At 48.5% G+C, this 20,585-nt stretch overlaps 1 protein-coding gene across 2 annotated transcripts in view; it reads left to right on the top strand.

The window, feature by feature from the left end:
• Positions 1 to 20,585, top strand: part of GALNT14 (polypeptide N-acetylgalactosaminyltransferase 14) — a 265,483-nt gene that overhangs the window by 240,807 nt on the left and 4,091 nt on the right. The window contains exons 10-13 of one of the 2 annotated variants that reach the window (XM_075535663.1): positions 14,576 to 14,702; positions 17,270 to 17,362; positions 18,873 to 18,956; positions 19,701 to 19,845. In XM_075535663.1, the coding sequence (XP_075391778.1) occupies positions 14,576 to 14,702; positions 17,270 to 17,362; positions 18,873 to 18,956; positions 19,701 to 19,845 (449 nt within the window). The remainder of the gene's footprint in view (positions 1 to 14,575; positions 14,703 to 17,269; positions 17,363 to 18,872; positions 18,957 to 19,700; positions 19,846 to 20,585) is intronic. The other variant, XM_075535664.1, reaches the window with a different exon arrangement.

The following is a 20,585-nucleotide window of genomic DNA, read 5'->3' as shown; positions in this document are numbered from 1 at the left end:
CAATGCAGGAAAGTCTGTGGATCCAGTGGAAGTAGAGGCATCTCAGCACTGGCAGGGGTCTCCACGTGGCTCCTTTAGCTCCAGGGCTCTAGCGTAGTTCCATGTGTCGTGTATCACAGGGAGTTGGCCTGTGTCCCACCTCCAGGAGCTATTTATCTCCTTAGCACCTCCAAATGAGGTCTTCAAACTGCAACCCAATTGACAGGCTAAATCCACCACTTCACTCATAAGTCTCAAATTGACAACAGATTATATTACTGCCACAGTATTAAACTATTTCAAGACCTAGCATATGATCAAGAACCTAAGATGTTGAAGGAAGAAGTCCATGCTGCGCTGAAGCCGTTAGCAAAAATCCAGGCTCTAGGAAATGGTGGAATATCAATGGATATATTTCAGCATGCAGATGAAGCTCTGGGAGCACGCACTAGTCTATGCCAAGAAATTTGGAACACAGCTACCTGGCCAACCAAGTGGAAGATATTCACATTTGTACCTATTCCAAGGAAAAGTGACTAAACAGAATGCATAAATTTAAAGCAACATCATTATCATAAGCAAGTAAAAGTTTGCTGAAAGTAGCCCCCAAACAGTTGCAGTGCTATGTAGACAGGGAGCTGCCAGAACTTGAAGCCACACTAGACACAAGAGCGCACATTGCTGGCGTCAGATCGATCCTTGCTGAACGCAAAGATCACCAGAAAGATACTTACTTGTGTTCTGTTGACTATTTAAGACATTCAACTGTGGGAATCATAACAAACTGTGGGTAATATTGAGAAGGGGGTTCCAGGATATTTTAGTGTGCTTATGCAGAGCCCATAGCTGGACCAAGAAGTGACCATTTGACTACAATTAAGGTTTATTTCATTGTGTAAATTCTGGCAAAGTTTGTATCATGGTTATATTTCTTAATCATATTTATTCAATCTATAGACAGCAAATAATCTGAGAAGCTGGCCTGTATGAAGAAGAACAAGGCATCGGGACTAGTGGAAATCTTATTAACAACCTCCACTGAACAGATGCTTCCTGAAAGCAGAGGGCAGTGTAAATTGAAACAATGTAACGAGGACAAATAGCCTCACAATTAAACAATAGACAACATCATAATAACGGAGAAAAGATGGGAGTTTTTAGGAATTTCCTTTTGCTTGGATCCACAATCAATGCTCATAGAAGAAGCAGTCAAGAAATCAAATAATGTATAGCTTTGAGAAAATCTGCTGCCCCAAACCTCTTTTAAGTATTAAAATGCAACATTCCTCTAGTTCCTGAAAGCTCCCCCCACCCCCCTCACCTCTACCATGACCAGTTCTACCTTACAAATCTGGCTAGACCAGAGAACACACATTGGTACAGATAAGAGCTCTCAACACATGGAATTCAGGAGAGATCAACCCCTCAGGAATGGTAGTGGGAGGTAGGGTAGAGGAGGTTTGGGATGGGGTGGGGAGGGAGGGGGGAAAAGAGGCACTTATACCAAGGGCTCAAGTAGCAAATATTTTGGAAATGATGATAGCGGCATATGTACAAATATGCTTCATACAATTGATGTATGGAATGTTGTAAGAGCTGTAAGAACCCCCAATAAAATGATTTTTAAAATATAGTAGGGCCATAAATAAAATCAAAGTGTGAAGCAAAAAAATAAAATCAATAAAATTTTTTAAAGTGTTAAAGTGCTAACGTGTCACTTTTGAGGACTAAAGTGTGCCCGACACCAACCATGGTATTTTCAATTGCATCATATGCAGGTCAAAGGATTGATGCCTTTGGATGTTGGTGCTGGTGAAGATTACTGAATATACCGTGGACTGCCCAAAGAGCAAACAAATCAATCAGCCAGACTGATTCTTAGAAGCAACGATCATAGAACTGCATAGGTTGGACTCGTTATCCAAGGAGGCCAGTCCTTGGCGAAGGATATAGTGCTTGGCAAAGTCAAGGATCATTGACTTTGACAAAACCTTCAAGGTGATGAACGGACACAGTGGCTGCACCAGTGGGCTCAGTAATCGTTGTGAGGTTGGCAATGGACCCAATTGTATACGTCAGAACCAAGCTGAAGGCATCTGCAAACAGCATAGGCCCAACAGAAAGGGACTTCTGGCGTTACACATAGGGGCCTGATGGGGACCGCTGGAAACTACTGACGTGCTGATGGGAGGATAAGCAGGACGGAGATGAGAATGGAGGGCCGGGGGGCAGTTATCAAACATTAAACTGCAGTTTAAAGAAAATAAGAGGACAGAATTGTCCTCTGTGAGCACAGAATAATTGCACCCCTCTCTCTAAAGAGTTCACCGTGGATTTGGATCCGTCCGACATTTATCAAAAGGAGATTATTTGAGCGCTGACTCATCAAGAACCCCCTACAGCCTCCCTACAAAGAGTCTTTCTGATCCTCCTCCTCTCACATCACACAGGCAACTGCCTGAAAGTGATGACCGTGCAAGAGCAGGTGACTGCCAGAAAGGAGGGCGCTCCAAGCCAGAGCCTGAATGCCCAGTGCCTCCCCCTCCAGCCCAGCAATTCTGATAGGCCATCCAAATCACGAGACTGTCCCAAAGGCTTCAGCAGCTATCTGCAAATGCCTGGGCCTGGCTCCCAGTCCCGGGAGGATACACGTAGACATAAGGATAGGGCCACCATACATCCCAGGGCCTAGCTATTCCAAAACATGCAAAACCTGCAAAGTATTCTAAACAATAACTTGACTAAAAAGGTGGCCGTTTGCACTTAACCGGTGCCGCCACAAGACAATGACCTGGACATTTCTTCAAGATCACAGATCAGAAAACCCTAGGGGGAAGTTCTCCTCTGCCACAAAGTGTTGTTCAGGTTTGGGGTCTACTCAGTGGCTCCCCACAACCACATCCGAGAGCCTGTAGACCACTGCACTTTTTGAAAGTTCTAAATAGGCATGTAAGCAGCATCGCCTAGACACTTACTCTGGAAGCAGCACAACGATCCATGTCTCAGTAACTTGAAGTATGAAACTCTGATCATTGGGATATGTCTGTGTGTGTACATATATAATTTATTAGGGGTTCGTGAGGGTGGCAGAGTGTGGAAGGGAAAGAGTAAAGAGGAGCTGATATCAAGGGGTTCACATAGAAAGACAATGTTTTGAAAATGATGGTTGCATCTATATAAGTTCACTTGATATAAGTGATTTATGGATCGTTATAATATCTGTAAGAGCCCCCACCCCAATAAAATAATCAATAGAAAAGAAAAGATGGCCATTAGAAAAACTCTGACCCCACGCCAGCTGCGGGTTACATCAGCTGACCCGAGGACGGCTCAGCCAGACTCTCCCCAGGACTGGAGGCGTGAGTGGTCGAGGCAGCAATGCGAGGCTGTTTCCAGCTGCCTCAACCCAGCTTCTGACTCGTGGAGAGTCATGGTCCAATGGGATTACATCATTGTCATACATGGGATCTTCACTAGCTGGACATTGGAAATAGATTGCAGGCCTTTCTTTCTAGTCCACCTGAGCCTGGAAGTCCCTCAGAAATATGTTCAGAATCACAGCAACCTACAAGCCTCCAACGACACAGTGGCAGCTGTGCATGAGGTGCACTGACTGAGCAGCAAACCAGGAAGCCCAGAATTCTGTCACTGTCCCCAGAAATGCGATAGTTGTGTATTTGTCTCATTTGCTATTTTGCAAGGGCCTGGAAGCCCTATCTTTGCCTCCAGAAGTAAATTGCTCAGTACAGGTGCCCAGTACTAAGGCAGGGCAGCGTCAGATCAAGAGCATGAAATGGGGAGTTGGCAAGATATACCTCAATCCCAAGCTGCTGGCTTTCAGATACCCTATCAAAGCTGCTTGTCCATTAGGAAATAGGGACATTAATAATCACCGAGAGGGTTGTTCGGAGGACTGGTGAGTTACCACCTGGGCTCTCCTAACAAATCCAGGCCCTGCAGTCAATGAAAGAGTCCTTTCTCCCATTGCAAATGTTTGCTGAAGTGAAACGCTCTCGGGATGGCCGCTAACTCCACAGAAAGGAAGGAACATGAGGAAGGAGGATGGCGTCGCCGGTGGGGGAGATGCGGCAGAATGAGTGAGGCAGGCTGTGGGAAGATGCTGAGAGAGAACGTCTTCTGTTTGATGGCGACCACAGCCCATTGGTGGAAGCATCCAGCAGCCACTAGAAGTTTGCACTCAAGCACTGGATTAGAGTTGGGGTGTTGAGATGGAAGTGAGTCTTCGGCATCAAGAGAGCCATGGCAATATATGAGGGCCTCCAAAGAAGATGCTCAAAGGTGACCCCTGCGGTGAAGTAGGACAAGAACATCCGGAGCCCAGAAAGAAGGTTGAGAAGGTCTAGAGTCGAGTGACAGTACTTTCCAAGGCGGCTGCAGCCATGTGTGCATGAATGTGTCACTAGACGCAGAATTAAAATGCCGGGTCAAAGGAAGCATAAGGAGAGAGCCGGTTGTGGAGGAAGGGGGTGGAGGATAGAGTTGAGGCATAGGTTGGAGGGATTTGCTTTGCAAATGAGGAGGGACATATGTCGCATTTGAATACACGGAAAGGAAAAGACCATAACTGAGACGTGCATATTTTTAGAAGGAAGCAGCATAAGATGGTTACGTTCTATGTAGCAAGCAAAGGCTCAAATGCTTGTTTTGAGGAATTAGATGGTTTTGTTTGGCGGGGAGGGGACTGAAAAACATCTGCTTGGAATCCCCAGTGAGGAATTGAACGGAGCTCAGATGTCCATGTGTCAAGAAAGACACACCAAGAATCAGATTTCCCTATGTACTGACCTCCTCCCACCGCCCAACCCCGTAAACTCCCAAGTGAACTCGCTGTCATGGGGAGACACGGATACTGCCTTGTCCAGTAAGCTCATCGGATTGCTCAGTGGCTGTATTCATTTCCTAGGGCAGGTGTGACGACATATCATAGAGTCGCTTCAAGCCAAGGAAATGGATTATCTCAAAGTTTGGGCGGCTGGGGGTTTGCAATCAGGTTATCAGCCATGTTGATTTCTGAGGGCTCTGAGAGAGAATTTGTTCTAGGGCTCTTTCCCGGCTTCCGGTGACTCTGGGCAATTAGGTGGTTCCTTAGCTTATAGCTGCATCTTCCCGCGGGTCTTCACCTGTCTCCTTCTGTGCCTTTTCTCTTTGATAAGGACTTCACTCAGATTAGATTGGGACCCCTTTATTCCAGTACAGCCTCATGTTCACCTAACCTGTAACATCTTCAAAGACCCTCTTTCCGGACAACAAAGGAATGCCCACAGGTAGTGGGTTCAGGGTTAGGAGTTCAGCACAACTTTGAGGAGGTTACCATTCAGTCCACACTAGTGACTCTCGTGTAAACATCAAATCGAAGTGTCACCCAACTCACACAGTGCCTCCGAAAAATCCCAAATCACGGTTGACAGTGGACTTTTATGGAGAGCCAAACCTCAAATGTGTAGTCCATGAATTTCAAGATCATCCTGTGGCCAGAGGTGGCCAGAGAAAGAAAGCTGAACCTCACTGAGGAAACTGGAAGCAGGTATAGAGAGAGGGCTGGTATCCACTAGAATCTTTGTTGTCAAGAGACCGGATTCAGAAAGATGGCTCATAATAACCATACAGGTTGTTACAGCCATTCTTCACATAGTTGACTCATTAGCAAACATTCCACATTCACAATAGTAAAAACCAACTGTCTAGTTTGCTCATGAATGACCCAGATCAGCCAGTAATGAACACTGAGGTGGGAGATGAAGAGCAATGTCTGAGGGTTAATACTATGTGTCATCTTGGCTGGGCCATGAATCTCAGTGGTTTGGCAGTGCCATCACATAAGTTGGCAGTCATTTAATGATGTAGTCATCCTCCGTTTTCATATAACACTGTTATTCACATAATGACCTGATTTGGGGGAACGTAATCAATAAGTGAGAAGTATACTTCAAGTTTACACGGTTATTCTCCTAATTGTGATCGCGACAGCCCTCCTGCAAAGTACCCTGATCTTTGCTTAACATGTGAACAAATGACACCCTGGGAAGTTAAGCAGCTTCCCCAAGGACATGCCTTCAGACTGAGGTTTGCAGACCCCGCGCCACGCTCCTCCTGTCCCTCTCCCTCTGCGTTTTTGCCATCTTTCGGTAGCAGTCTTGAGATGTGCGCATGCGCTCCACTCCACGGGAAAAACCTGAAACCCCCGAGGAAGAGCTGCAGCCTCTTCGAGAAAGCACCTGCAGAGTAGCAGAGGGCCAGGTATGGAGAAGGCGATGGCCGCAGGATTGGGGGCCAAGGAAAGTCTTACCTGCCATTCAGTGGCTTTGCAAGGGGGCAGCAAAGGGGGCAGCCCATCGTGGGTGCCGACAGGAAGGGGGACCACCATAGGTAGAGAATTGAAAGGCAGTAATAAAACTGTCTAACAGCCGGTCTGCTTTTCATTGCGCTCCCCATTCTAAACAATGTCAGTGATAAAATACTCCTCCAGCGAAACCGCTGCACACCCACTTCCCCATTGCACGTCGCTCTTCCTTCTCTGAGGCGAATCACTGCTTCCAGCCTGTTCCTAAGTGCTCTCAGGGGAGAAGTTCACTCCCTCCCGACAGTGGCAGCCTCCTCATAGCTGCCTCCGCGCACGCCTCCCCAGCCACCTCCCTGAGCCTCGGCAGGCGGCGCCTGCGGCGGCAGCAGCCAGAAGAAATGGGTCTGTGCACAAGCCCCACCCAGGGGAGCATCCCCAAGGATGCTGCTGATGCTTCTGACATCTTCTACAGCTGCTCTCAGCTCGCAGGTGCTGCTCCGACTTCCACCTCCCCGCTGCGGTTAGGTGGCTCTCGCAGAGTCTTAGAACTACAGTGCAGTGTTGAAAATAGACCCTGTCTAAGCACCTCCTCAGGTTTAGGCCTAGGCCAGGCTCTGGCCATGTAGTTATCTCCATCTGGACCCTGACGATTGGGAACGTTCTCTGTATTCTCAAATGGAATACTCTCGTCTACGCTGGTTCTAACCCTTTGGGGGTCTTCGGGAGCAAGTCTAACCCACCTTTTGTGAGTTCAAGAAGAACTCTCAAATGGTTCACAAGTCTTCTCTCTTCCAAGCTCAGGCACCCCCTGGCGCTCGCTAACCATCCTAGCAGCTGGGCTCCGGGGACTAGTGTGCCCCCTCCCCCTCAAGGGAACAGGGCTTCTCTGCAGCAGACGCTGCTTCTGCATCAGTTCATATCACCTGTTAGGCAGGGTTCTCTAGAGAAACAAAACCAGTACACTTGTAATGATAGATAGCTAGATAGATAGGATTATAAGAAGGAATACCACAGATAACTAGTCCACACAGCAGTACAGGGAGCTCAGTTAAACTCATTTCCATAGAAGTGTTAATTAACTGATATACTGGAAGTCCTCAACTCATGTGGGCTGTCAGGTCCTAGGACAAGGAAGCAGACAACAGAGTCCTCCCTTAGGCAAGGCAGGCAGAGTCTGCCTACAGGCAGAAAACAGCAGGGCGGGTCAGCAACAGTCAATAGGTTGGGAGCTTAGCAAAGCAGGTCCACATGGGATATCGAACTCAAGCAATGAAAGGCAACAGGATCCACCAGTCTCAAGCTCAAGTAATGTATGTCCCAACAGCATGGCAAAGCAGGCCTCAAGCTCTAGTGACACAATCCATGAGTTGCATGTCGCATAGGTAGTATAGCTCACAGACTGAGGCAGAGAACTAGCTAAAGCAGCAACATGCTGGTCTGATCATGAGAAAAGGGGGCGGGCCTTTCAGAGCTATTTATCTCTTTGCCCTCTAATCAAACTGTGATCTGTTTAATCCCACATGTTCCTATTGACCAGGTTGGCACAATAAACTTAACTATCACAGTCCATTCATTGCCAACTTGGCACCTGTGCGCAATTCTTTAGCCGTACATAATTTCCAGACATAATGAAATCACACTCACACTTAACATCATATATCTATCATACATGTAAATGAAAATGCACTGAATGTAATTGTGTCTGGTACATTTGACATGAACGAAGGAAAGATATCAATAAACACATATAAAGAAGAAATACTGACAATCACAAGCCTCACTTTTGCAATTGATCATATGGTCGTAACTGAGAGGTAGAACTAACTTCTTCTACTACCCAGTCTGTCCCTGAGCTGACTGTGGTTCTTTGCCAGTGTAGGATGACCCAGACCTTCATTCCTGAGTAGTCTGGGTCATTAGACATCCTGTTAGGATTGGGTTTCTATAGTTTACCATTTACTTTAATCACAGGGCATGGTAGTACTAAGAGACAGCCTAATTTCTCCTTGCTAATCAGGATCAATCACACCACTCAGTACAGTGACATACTTCCTGACCTGTTGATCCAAAGGTATGCAGAGCCCAAAGTGGCCAGGAGGAATTCTCAGCTGCCCAGTTCAATAGAATCAGTTCTTTGTTTCCAGGTGGGAGAGTTCCTTCAGAATTAGGACCTCTAGTCCTGACAAGCATAGGGTTACTGGGACAGGAAGCAAAAAAGCTGCAAGTGGATCATTAGACGTAATAGTGGTGGTGCCATTCCAACTTCCACCCCTTGATTCCTGGAGCCATGAATCTTGACTATAGGAGACACAGCATCATATATTGGATGCTGGTTTAGAGCATATACAGTCTCCTAGAGAACATTGCCTTAGCATTGCAAGTTGTTGCCACCTAGCTAGCTGCATAATTATGTCTTTAGGAGCCCATCCCATCGTTCTATCAAGCCGGCAGCTTCAGGAGGATGAGGAACATGATACGACGTGGATTCCATGGGGATGGGCCCATTGCCACACTGAATTTGCTGTGAAGTGAGTTCCTTGATCTGAAGCGATGCTATGTGGGATGCCATGCTGGTGGATGAGGCATTCTGTAAGTCCACGAATAGTTTTTGGAGGAGCATTGTGTGCAGGGAAGACAAATCCATGTCCAGAGTAGGTGTCTACTCCAGTAACAATGAAACGCTGCCCCCTCCATGATCGCAATGGTCCTACATAATCTACCTGCCACCAGGTTGTTGGTTGATCTCCCTAAGGAATGGTCCCATATCTTGGACTCTGTTGGCTTCTGCTGCTGGCAGATGAGTCGTTCAACAGTGGCCAAGTGTTTTGGTGAGTGGAAGTCCATGTTTCTGTCCCATGCATACCCTTCATCCCTGCCACCATGTCCACTTTGTTCATGTGCCTACTGGGCAATGACAGGAGTGGCAGGGGAAAGAGGAGAACTAATCTCCACAGCGCATGTCATCTTATCCACTTGATTGTTAAAGTCCTCTTCAGCGGTAACCCTTTGGAGGGTAACCCTTACATCTCCCTCCATGCACTTGTCCATCATCTCCCTGAACCTACTTTTCTGTCATCCATCCCCCAGGGAGGAGGTTATATGTAGCTCCTTATAATCAGTACTAGAAATGTATTACATTTTAAAAAAAGTATTTTATAAACTCTGTCCCTCACTGAGATAAAGTTTAGTATACATGTTCTTATAACTTGTTTTCTAGGCATGTGCTAATAATAATTAAAACAAAAAGAAACTTGTGTTGGACATTCCATTTTGCAACTTGCTGTTGTTAACTAACAGTAAAATTTAGACATCTTTTAATGTCTTTAACATAAAGATATACTATGATTTATTTAAACTATCACTATTGATAGTGCTCACGTGAGACACAAATATCTCTACTTTCTTGGCCCATTCAGAGAGGTCTTTCCACATACCTCTTCCCCACACCTCCTTGTCACCAGTTTTCCAATCATGTTCCTTCTAATTCCATCCAGCCGAGCCATTAGCTACAGCCATGAAACACTGTATCATCTCACATTTAGCCATTTCTCCTTCTAGGGAAACTGAACGGCCAGGTGCACTGCTCAGAGCTCTGCCCATTGGGAGGATTTCCCTTCACCACTGTCCTTTAGGGAGATCGCAGAAAGGGGCTGTAGTGCTGCTGCTGTCCACTTACCAGTGGCGCCCGCATATCGTGCAGAGCCATCCGTAAACCAGCATGAGTTTTCTGTTCGCAGTCAACTTGTCATAAAGAACTCCCCAGGAGGCCATAGGTGCAGACTGGGAGAAGGAAGGTACTGTGAGGAGTGGAGACTGTGGGTATTTGGGCCACTTCTTCATGCATCTTACTTGTCCCTTCAGGTCCTGCTTTGCCCCGATCTCATATGTACCACTTCCATTTAACAATGGAGTGTTGCTGCGCACGTCCAACTTTATGATTACGTGGGTCAGACAATACCCAGTTCCTGATGGGTAGTTCAGGCCTCATGGTGACTTGGTGGTCCATGGTGAGTCGTTCAGTCTCCACCAAGGCCCAGTAACAGGTCAACAGCTGCTTTTTAAAAGGGGAGTAGTTGTCTGCAGAGGATGGCAGGGCTGTACTACAAAATCCCAAGGGTCTATGCTGTGTTTCACCAATAGGGGTCTGCCAAAGACTCCACACTGCATCTTTATCTACAACTGACACCTCTAGCAGCATCGGGTCAGCTGGGTCATATGGGCCTAGTAGTGAAGCAGCTTGCACGGCAGCCTGAACCTGCTGAAGAGCCTTCTCTTGTTCTGGGCCCCACTCAATATTGGAGGCCTTTCATGTCACCTGATAAATAAGTCAGAGTTGCACACCCAAATGAGAGATATGTTGCCTCCAAAATCCAAAGAGACCCATTAGGCATTGTGCCTCCTGTTTATTTTCTGTCTTTCTTTTTTTTGCAGGGGGTGGGGCAGATGCGATTCTTGACTTTACTAGGAATGTCGACATGCCCCACACCACTAGACCCCTAGAAATTTTACTGAGGTGGACGGTTCTTGAATCTTTGTTGGGTTGATTTCCCACCTTCTTGCACACAGATGTACTAATGAATGTAGAGTCGGGTCCAGTTAACATAACATCATCAATATAATGGACTCATGTGACATTTTGTGGAAGAGATCAAGGTCCCTTCGGAATAAACTATGGCACAGGATGAAAGAGTTGATGTGCTCCCGGGAGAGAGTTGTGAAATTATATTTTTGCCCCTGCCAGCTGAAGGCAAACTGCTTCTGGTGGTCCTTCGAGACTGGTATTGAGAAGGTGGCATTAGCCAGATCAATAGCTGCATATCAAGTACCAGGAGAGGTATTAATTTGCTCAATGAAATTGCAACTGGAACGTCAGCTGCAATTGCAGTCACCACCTGGTTAAGTTTACGATAATCCACTCTCATTCTCCAGCATCCATCTGTCTTCTTTACAGGCCAAAATAGGTGAGTTAAACAGGGCTGTAGTTGAAATCACCACCCCTGTATCATTCAAGTCTTTGATGGTGGCACTGATCTCTGCAATCCCTCCAGGAATGCGGTATTGCTTTTGGTTTATTAATTTCCTAGGCAATGGCAGCTTAAATGGTGTCCACTTGGCCTTTCCTACCATGATAACCCTTATTCCACATTTCAGAGATCCAATATGGGGGTTCTTCCAGTTACTAAGTATGTCTATTCCAATGAGGCATTCTGGAACTGGGAAAATAACCTCAGGATGGGGTTGGGAGCCCACTGGACCCACTGTGAGGCATACCTGAGCTAAAATTCCATTAATAATTTAACTTTTATAAGCCCCTACCCTGACTGGTGGGCCTTAGAAACATTTTGGGTCTCCTGGAATTAGCGTCAGTTCAGACCAGTGTCCAGCAATCCCTGAAAAGTTTGATTATTTCCTTTCCCCCAATGAATAGTCACTCTTGTGAAAGGCCGCAGGTCCCTTTGGGGAAGGCTAGAAGAAAGACTAACAGCATAAACCTTTGGTGATGTAGCAGGGTCCTCCTTCAAAGGGACCCGGCCTCTCCCTCATTCAAGGGGTTGTGGGTCTGTAAACTGGCTCAGGTCTGGGAATTGAGTGATTGTGACTGTCTGTTCTTCTGTTCACCTGATCTAGCATTCTTCTGCCTGTATAGATCACATAAATATGTACAACAGCAATTCTCAACCTGTGGGTCTCAACCCCTTTGGGGATAGAATGACCCTTTCACAAGGACCACCCGATTCAGATCAGTAGCAAAATGACAGTTATGAAGTAGCAACAGAAATAATGTTATGGTTGGAGGGTCACCACAACATGAGGAACTGTATGAAAGGGTCGCGGCATTAGGAAGGTTGAGAGCCACTGATACGGTAGGTTTCCCATGTATTTCACTCCTAGGAACACCGTGGCTAAGTAGCCAATGCCAAAAGTCCACACGAGACAGGTTGCTCTGATTACTACAGAAACCTCGCTGTCCATTATGATAACAACGCCCACCCCCATCTCTTCTGATTCAGTGCTGACACCACCATGGGCCCAATGAGCCCCATTGTCAACAAAAGTCAGAGTTTGCTTAGGGTTGTTCCCACTGTTAATCCTGGTGCACATAAAATAGAAATCACAGGAGTCTTCAGAAATGCTGGGACCCAATTTACAAACTTGCTCCTTGTGGTTCTGGGGAAAGGTATGTCCTCAGGGCACCCCTTTTGGGGGTCTCTTGAATTATTCTGATAGACCCCTTCCAACATATCAATTTCCCTAAGCTTTTCTTTTACAGTGTACCAAGGGAGGTCAGGTACCTCAAGCTGGTCTAATCTAGGCCATCTGGCAGCTCATGCTTCAGTGAACCAACCAAATAAGCTATTAGATCCTTTTTTTCATCTCTTGCTGAGACGTTGAAGGAAGAATCTGTGCTTAGGGGCCCATATCAAGGAGCTCAGATTGGTCTAATGTTACATTCCTTGCACCAGGATCCCACACCCTCAGTAACCATTCCCATGGATCTTCCTGGGATTCTACTTGTATATGAGAACAACTGAGCAGATCTTTATGCCAATAGCGGACTTCTTCCAGAGTTATCATCTAAACCTCACCTTTAGGAACTTTCTGAGACTTAATTCTAGTTACAGATCCAGAGGAATTAATGGGTGATGAGGTTGTTTCCTGAGGGCTCTCAGCAATATCTTATAAGGAATATCCTCCAGATGCAGCCCCACCTGGCATTTCAGCTTGAACAGTTTGGTTACTCTGCTCAGGTGTGAGTTGTTTTACTGAGAGTGGATTGATCCCCTCAGGTGTGAGGGCTGGATCTATTGACTGGGATGGCTCGATAGACTCTAGGGCCTCAATATCCTCCTCTTCTGGATCATCCGCCTATGTGTGCACATCCCATGTTTCTGGGTCCCTTTTCTTTCCAATTAATGCCAACTTTAATACCAGACACTGTTCTAGACCTACAATTCAGTTTGTGCTGTAAATCAGCTACTCGTATGATGAGACTCTGGATTTGGTTTTCGGCAATGTCAGCTCTATTACTAGCATGCAGACGTTTTTAGGTCTGTCATTTGGCACTTGAGATGTGCTTCTGAGATTCTGAGATTACCCCTTTCCTTGATCACATTTTCTATTGTAAGGAGGACCAGCAAACCAGCTTCCCTATAGTTTTCATCCTGAAAAAAACTGCTGGAAAGTATCAAATACACAATAACCCAGAGCCTCTCCTCTCACCAGCACTTCATGTATTGCTTGTGATATTGTGGATATTGGCTTTGTGACTTCAAGCACTCACACCACCCTCTCTAGTAAAAGTGGCAGAGTTATCCATGCCTATAAGGGTAGAGGCAGCATTCTCAGTGCTGTTAGGCCTAATCAGGCTTGAGAACCAATTCAAGAAGCCCATAATTATGTTCCTGTTTCTCTAGACCACTCCTGATACCAGTTGTGTTAGGCAAGGTTTTCTAGAGGAACAAAACCAACATATATACATGTTTATACAGCGAGAAGGACTATAGCAGCTAATTAGTCCACACAGCACTACAGGGGGCTCAGTCAACTACCCTGTGGAACAGTTAATACACTAACTGTTCAACTCCTCACGGGGGGCGGGGGTGGGGGGGGGCGCTCTGGGTCCAAGGTCAAGGAAGCAGATAGCAGAGTCCTCCCTGGGGCATGGCAGGCAGAGTCTGCCCACAGGCAGCAAACCCCAGGGTGGGTCAGCAACAGTCAATAGCTTGGGAGCTTGGCCAAGCAGGCCCAGATGGAATACTGAACTCGGGCAATGCAAGGCAACAGGATCCCCCAGCCTCCAGCTCAAGTGATGTGTGCACCAGGAGCGTAGCGAAGCAGGTCTCGAAGGAGCCTCAAGCTCTAGTGGCATGATCCATAGGTTGGCTTGGCCCACGGGTACTGTGACTTACAGGTTGAGGCAGAGAACTAGCTGAAGCAACAGCACATTGGTCCGGTCACCAAGAGTGAGAGCGAGCGGTGGGCCCTACAGAGCTATGTATCTCTTTGCCCTCCGATCAAACTGCGACCTGATTCACATCACGTGTTCCTATTGGCCAGCTTGGCACAATAAACCTTACCACCACAACCCTCTCAGCTGTTACAATGATCATCGCCATTGATGAGCGGGAAAATCGTGGCTGTCCAGGCCTGTGGAATGACTGACTGGCTGTGCTGGGCCTGGGTGCTGCAAGCAAGGCCTCACTGTGTCTTTGGAGCTGCCTGCCTTCCGGTGCCCTGTGCCTTCTCCCCCAGGAAGGCAGAGTGTTAAGCGGAGGGGCCGTGGTTCTCTTGCAGAAATCTCCTTTCGAGTGTGGATGTGCGGCGGCAGCCTGGAGATCATCCCCTGCAGCCGAGTCGGCCATGTCTTCCGGAAGAAGCACCCGTATGTCTTCCCGGATGGGAACGCCAACACTTACATAAAGTAAGGGAGCACCCCGGGGCCTGAGGCCATGGCCAAGAGGTTCCTGGTGTTGGTTGCATCTGGACCTGGGGCTCTGGGAAGGTCACCTGAGGGTTCAGGTGGACGGAAACTGCACAGCACACTCCTGGGACAGTCCGGGTGGGCCCCAGCCCAGCACACCCAGTGTGAGAGGCGGGCACCCGGGCACCCGATGAGGCTCACAGACATCGCTGGTTGCATAACCGTGCCAGAAGTCCAGGGACTGGGAGAGCTTGCCATGGGGAGGAGAGGAGCTTAAGTTCTGGCCGGGTGAGGAGAGGCAAGGGCTTAGGGAAGATGTGGGGACCAAGGAAGCAATGCGGAGCCAACTTAGAGGCCTCCTCCTGGGCCAGGCAGTGGGCACAGAGGGTGTGCAGCAGGAAGCTAGGGAGACACAGGAACTCCGCCGCCCCGCAGTGTCCATGTGCCTGGTCTCTGCTTCCTCTGCCCCCCATATGCCCTCCTCTCTGCACTGTTCTTCAGGTCATTTCATTTTCTCGTGTAGCCTGCCCATCCCTCTGGGGGTGGGGGTGGGCTAGTCTCCGTTGACCTTCGCTCCCTATATCCATCCTCTTGTCTCTTCTCTGATACTTTCACTCGCCCACTTACTTCTCTTCCCTCTGCCACTTGGTCCATTTGGGGAACGGGCAGCGTCTTAGTGTAATTTCTCCAGCGGTACCACCCCAGTGATGGCGACGCATGTGTGTATATATGTATATGTACAGAGAAGGAATCTTCATGCCATAGGGGTAATGCATTAGGCTGCTAACCAAAAGGTCTAAAGTTTGAAACCACCAGCTGCCCCTTGAGAGAAAGATGGGAGATGGGGCTTTCTACTGGGGTAGAGTTATAGCCTTGGAAACCCACAGGGGCAGTTCTACCCTGTCCTATAGGGTAGCTGTGAGTCAGCATCAACTCATGACGATGAGTTTGAAATAGATATAGAGATAGATATAGAGATAGGTATAGGTATAGATATAGATAGATATATTTAGAGATAGATAGATAGATAGATAGAGATAGAGAGAGAGAGAGAGATTAAATTACTTCAAGGAAATAGCTCACACCATTGTAAGGCCTGGCAAGTCCCAAATCTGTGATTCAGGTGTAAGCTGGAGACTTCTGCTGGCTTACTGGATGGTAGGGTCTAGTGAATTCAAAATGCTACAAGTCAGATGACAGGCCAGACCCCCAAGAAAACTCCTCTTTCATCAGATTGGCCGATCTCATTCAGTCATCCGCTGGAGCATGATTAGGTTACAATATGGAAGAGCAAGCAGACCGGTGGCAATCAAGTCACCAAGGATCCTAGTTCTAGCCAGGTTGGCACATACCATTAACCATCACAGGGGAAGCACCTCTTTTTTTTTTTTCTTTCACTTTTCATCCTTGGACATGTCAGTTCCTCTCCTGTGTCCATCTTTCCTCTGTTTTCACATGTTTGAGTGTGTATGGGCCACATCCTGACATAGAAGTCTTGAGGCACGGATTTGAGCCGTTGGAAAATTAGAAATACCTTTTGCAAAAGAACAAAACAGGGCAGGCAAGTGAAAGGCCCTGAGAAGATCAGCTGTCCATGAGGCCGGGACACAAACCAAGGCAGGGCTGCCTGAGCTCTAGTTCTTAAAGAAGGAAAGAGAAGGGGGCCTGGCTGCCCTTGGAGGGCAATGTATCTGTGTAGGAAGGGGCCGATTGGGGGTGAGGGGCCAGAGAGCCAAGCTCCACACATTGTTGCAGAGACTGTGTCCTGGCCAGCGGGCATTTCCGTGCCACTGGTGGGTAATTTTGTGGTTAGAGGTATGTGACACAGAGGCTATTAAGCTCGGGCCAATCGAAGTGGCTGGCGAGGCACTGTTAGCGACCTTTGTTGCACTGAAAACTGGGTTAGGCGGGCAATACTTTGTCCCAGGTCCAGCAGCTCGGGGGTATGGACCACAGTCTTCTGTCAGATGCCTCTCTTCTAAGATTGAACCAGAACCCTGGAGGAGGAGTAAACCCTTCCTAGTTAGACGTCAAGTTCGTTTCCAGGGGCCTTGGCAGGCACCGCATACTCCTCACTGCACTGGGCTGATTGTTCCTGATAGCTTCCCTCTTGACTCAGGAGCTCCACCCCTGCATCCTGACTGTGCATGATGGCCTGCTCAGGGCCCATCTCTCTCTCTCTCTCTCTCTCTATCTATCTATCTATCTCTATCTCAACAAGTGGTTCTCAACCTGTGGGTCACAACCCCTTTGGGGGTCAAATCACCCTTTCACAGAGGTCTCCCGGTTCATTACAGTAGCAAAATGACAGTGATGAAGTAGCAATGAAAATAATTTTATGGTTGGGAGGTCACCACCACATGAGGACCTGTATGAAAGGGTCGTGGCATGAGGAAGGTTGAGAACCACTGCCCTAAACCAATGTTTTCAGGGAATGGCATCCTTAAGCTCATGGACTGCACTGGCTTCACAGGGAAGAAGCCTGGTGATGGCAGCCCACTTGGCCACCGGTGTATATTTTTAACAGACTACATCATCTCCCCTTCCTGACACCCCTGTCTCCCCAGGAACACCAAGCGGACTGCCGAAGTCTGGATGGATGAATATAAACAGTACTATTATGCTGCGCAGCCGTTCGCCCTGGACAGGCCCTTTGGGAAGTAAGTACCCTTCTGGGTAAGGGGTGCAGATTCGAGAAACACGGGTCATGGCTGGCCTGTCTGCAAGGGGCTCCTGTCTGCTCAACACATCTCCTTGAGCCTCTAAGCTCTGTCAGGGCCCACGGGAAGGGTTCTGCTTCCTTCCCAGCCTTAGAGCTTCTGTCACCCTGGGGAGCATGGAGATTTGGGTGGTTCTCCTGGAATTCCTATCTGGTGACCTGTGTGGAGCTGGCTTGAAGACCTGTGTCCCTGCCAGCTTAGTATTCCGAAGGCCTTCCTCCTGGCCCCCAGATACCACGCCTACAGTGTCCTTCATCTGGGAGCCATAGGATGCGTTCAGACACACCCCCTCCAGTAGCACTCTAGCCTCGTGGGGAGAGGGGGAAGGGGAAAGGGAAAGAATGTTTATTAACATCCCATCCCACTACATAAGTCACCCCAAGCCCCGAGAAGCGCGCATCAAGGTCCCCCATTTTACAAGTGAAAAGACAGATGTAAGCAAGCCATGCATCTTGCCCTAGATCACACACATTAAAGAGGAGGATGGGGGCTCCAAGCCACGCCTAACTGTGATGGGAATTTTGGTAATGGCAATTGGTAACCATTGGAGGAGCCCCCAGTTGGTGCAGTGATTAGGCTTTGGGTCAGCAGTTTGAAACCAACAGCTGCTCCAGGGGAGAAAGATGAGGCTCTCTACTCCCATGAACAGTTACAGCCTCAGAAACCTGCAGGGAGCATTCCACCCTGTTCGCTGAGGTTCCATGGGACAGCACAGAACTGACTCCGAGGAAAGGAATTGTGTGGTTTGGGTTTGTTTTGTTTTGTTTGGGGGGGTAGGTGGGTATTATTGGTGACAGCGATGCAACATAATTGATGCCATTAAACTGTACTTGTGAAAAATGTTAAATTGGCAATTGTCTGGTGTGCGTGTGTTTACAATGAAAAAACTGAGACATGGGAGCAAGCCAGAGGTTTCAAACAAGCCAACAAAAACATTTCCTTCTTTGTTGCCTGGAAAGCTCTCAGTCATACCCCAGGGTGAGAACAATGCCTGGCACCTCATATTGAGCGCACAGGAGAGGCTGTGGGCCCATCATAGGGGCTCAGGAAACCCATCACTGACGCCCCTCCAGAGCCAGCCCAAGAGGAGGCCCTCAGAGGCTGAGACCTTCCCAGCTGGGCTGCAGAATCTAAAGAGGTTTGAACAGAGGCAGAGCCCTGGAGTGAATTATTAACAACACAATGAATGTTCTTGCCTCTTTGTTTTTAATGAAAAGTGCCTACCACCACCCAATTCCATTTTCAAGTCAGCGCACAGGCCCTGGATGTCATTCTGGCGCTGTTGTGAGAGATTGCTCAGTGTTTCCCTCCCTGGTGTCAGGCACAGGGAAATGTCTGCTGGGCCACCCTCAGGAGAAGTGTGGGCACAGCGCGTGGGCACACCTGGAGCCCGGGTGCCAGGGCCGTCTCTGACGCTAGCCGTGTTGTCATTGTGTCTCCCCACACCCAGCATTGAGAGCCGAGTGAAGCTAAGGAAGAATTTGCACTGTGAGAGCTTCAAGTGGTATCTGGAGAAAGTCTACCCCGAGCTCAGGTAACCTCCCACCTTGGTGCCCCTTTGCTGGCGGCTGCCAGGGAGGGGCTCGGCCGACTGGGTCTGGAGAAAGCAGTTAAGCGCAGCTGAAGAAGGGCGTTGGATCTGGGAAGCCCTGTTGGCTCCCAATGCTCTGAAACCAGGAGGGGAAGTAAGTTTGGTCAAGGTTATCATGAATGATTGCATTGAGTCCCTGAGCCAAGGTGAAGCCCTGCAGGAGGGAATGGAGCCTGGCCCTGCCTGCCCCCGCCCAGCCCTCCCCCGTGATGGGTTGGAGATCAGATGGATTAGGATCTGGAGGGTGTTCCTTGACTGATTTTTGGAAACTGATTGCCAGGCCTTTCCTTGTATGGATGCTTTGCTGAAAATCGTCATCAGAGCTACATGCAAGCCTCCACTGTGTGGAGGTATTGGTACCCGCGTCTCCTGCCTGAAGGCAAGACTTCTATCACTGAACCACAATAGTTCATCAGCATGAGGAATCCAGGTTAACTAGCAGCAATATTTCTCAACTATTGGGGTCTTGGACCCCGGGTTACATTCTGAGGGCATGGGCTCGCTGATCCCGGCTCCATTCCTGGAATATCATCTCCCCTTGTGTCTCGTGGGTCCTTCCTGGTTGGCTTGTTCAAAGCGGGATCTGCCCCTTTGCAGTGACACAAAGTAGCATAGGTCCTGCCGAGCTCTCTCCATGTCCCGAAGAGAAAAACAGTGGGGCCTCACTCCCCCCTGACTTCCCTCCAGGATCCCCAAGGATGCCTCCATCCAGAAGGGCAAGATCCGGCAGAGGCAGAAGTGCCTAGAGACGAAAAGGGAGACCAACCAGGAGATCCCCAAGCTAACGCTAAGCCCTTGCATCAAGCCCAAAGGGGAGCTTGCCAGTTCGCAGGTAAAGTAACCATCTGGGACGCAGGCCTGCGTGAGCCCAGAGGAGGGAAGTGGCCAGTCACACAGCCTCCGAGGCCACCTGCTTTTGCACAACACCCGGAACCCAGTCCAGCATAGAATGCCTGCTTGTCGCTCTCTTGGCCACGACTGCCTCTCCTCCCCTTGGCTTCCAAATGTGGAGGATGCTCTGAGAGGCAGCGCCATGCCTGCGGAGCATTCCCCTGTAAATCGGTGGACAGGAAGCACACAGTGGGTGGGGCAGGGCGGCCACCTTGCATGTGTGAAATGCAGACAGGGAAGAGTGTGTAGCCAGGAGCCACACCCTCCAGGATATCAGGCCTGAGACTGGAGTGAGCCCTCCCCCTCTGCTCTCAGCTGCCCTCATTGAGTGCAGAAGAAGGTTTACGCCTACCTCACTTCCTTCACTCAGCCAAGCGCTCCCCCCTTTGAGCTTGGGCCTGCTCTTTAAGAAACCCAAGCCTAGCCCTCCACCTTAGAGTCGATTCTGACTCTGTGACTACAGGATCAGAGTCACATGATGGGGTGAAGCAAGAGCCATGATTCTCTCTTGGCCACACCGAGGAGGCAACAGAAGGTACCACATAGAGCCCAGGAGCACTACTGCCTTAGACCAGTGGTTCTCACCTTTCTTCATGCCACGCCCTTTCATACAGTTCCTCATGTTGGGGTGACCCCCCCCAACCATAAAGTTATTTTCATTGCTACTTCATCACTGTCATT

This window comes from Tenrec ecaudatus, chromosome 17 (genome assembly GCF_050624435.1).
Source record: "Tenrec ecaudatus isolate mTenEca1 chromosome 17, mTenEca1.hap1, whole genome shotgun sequence".
NCBI lineage: Eukaryota > Metazoa > Chordata > Mammalia > Afrosoricida > Tenrecidae > Tenrec > Tenrec ecaudatus.
Note: the sequence above shows the minus strand (reverse complement) of the source record. Positions and strands in the feature narration are given on the sequence as shown.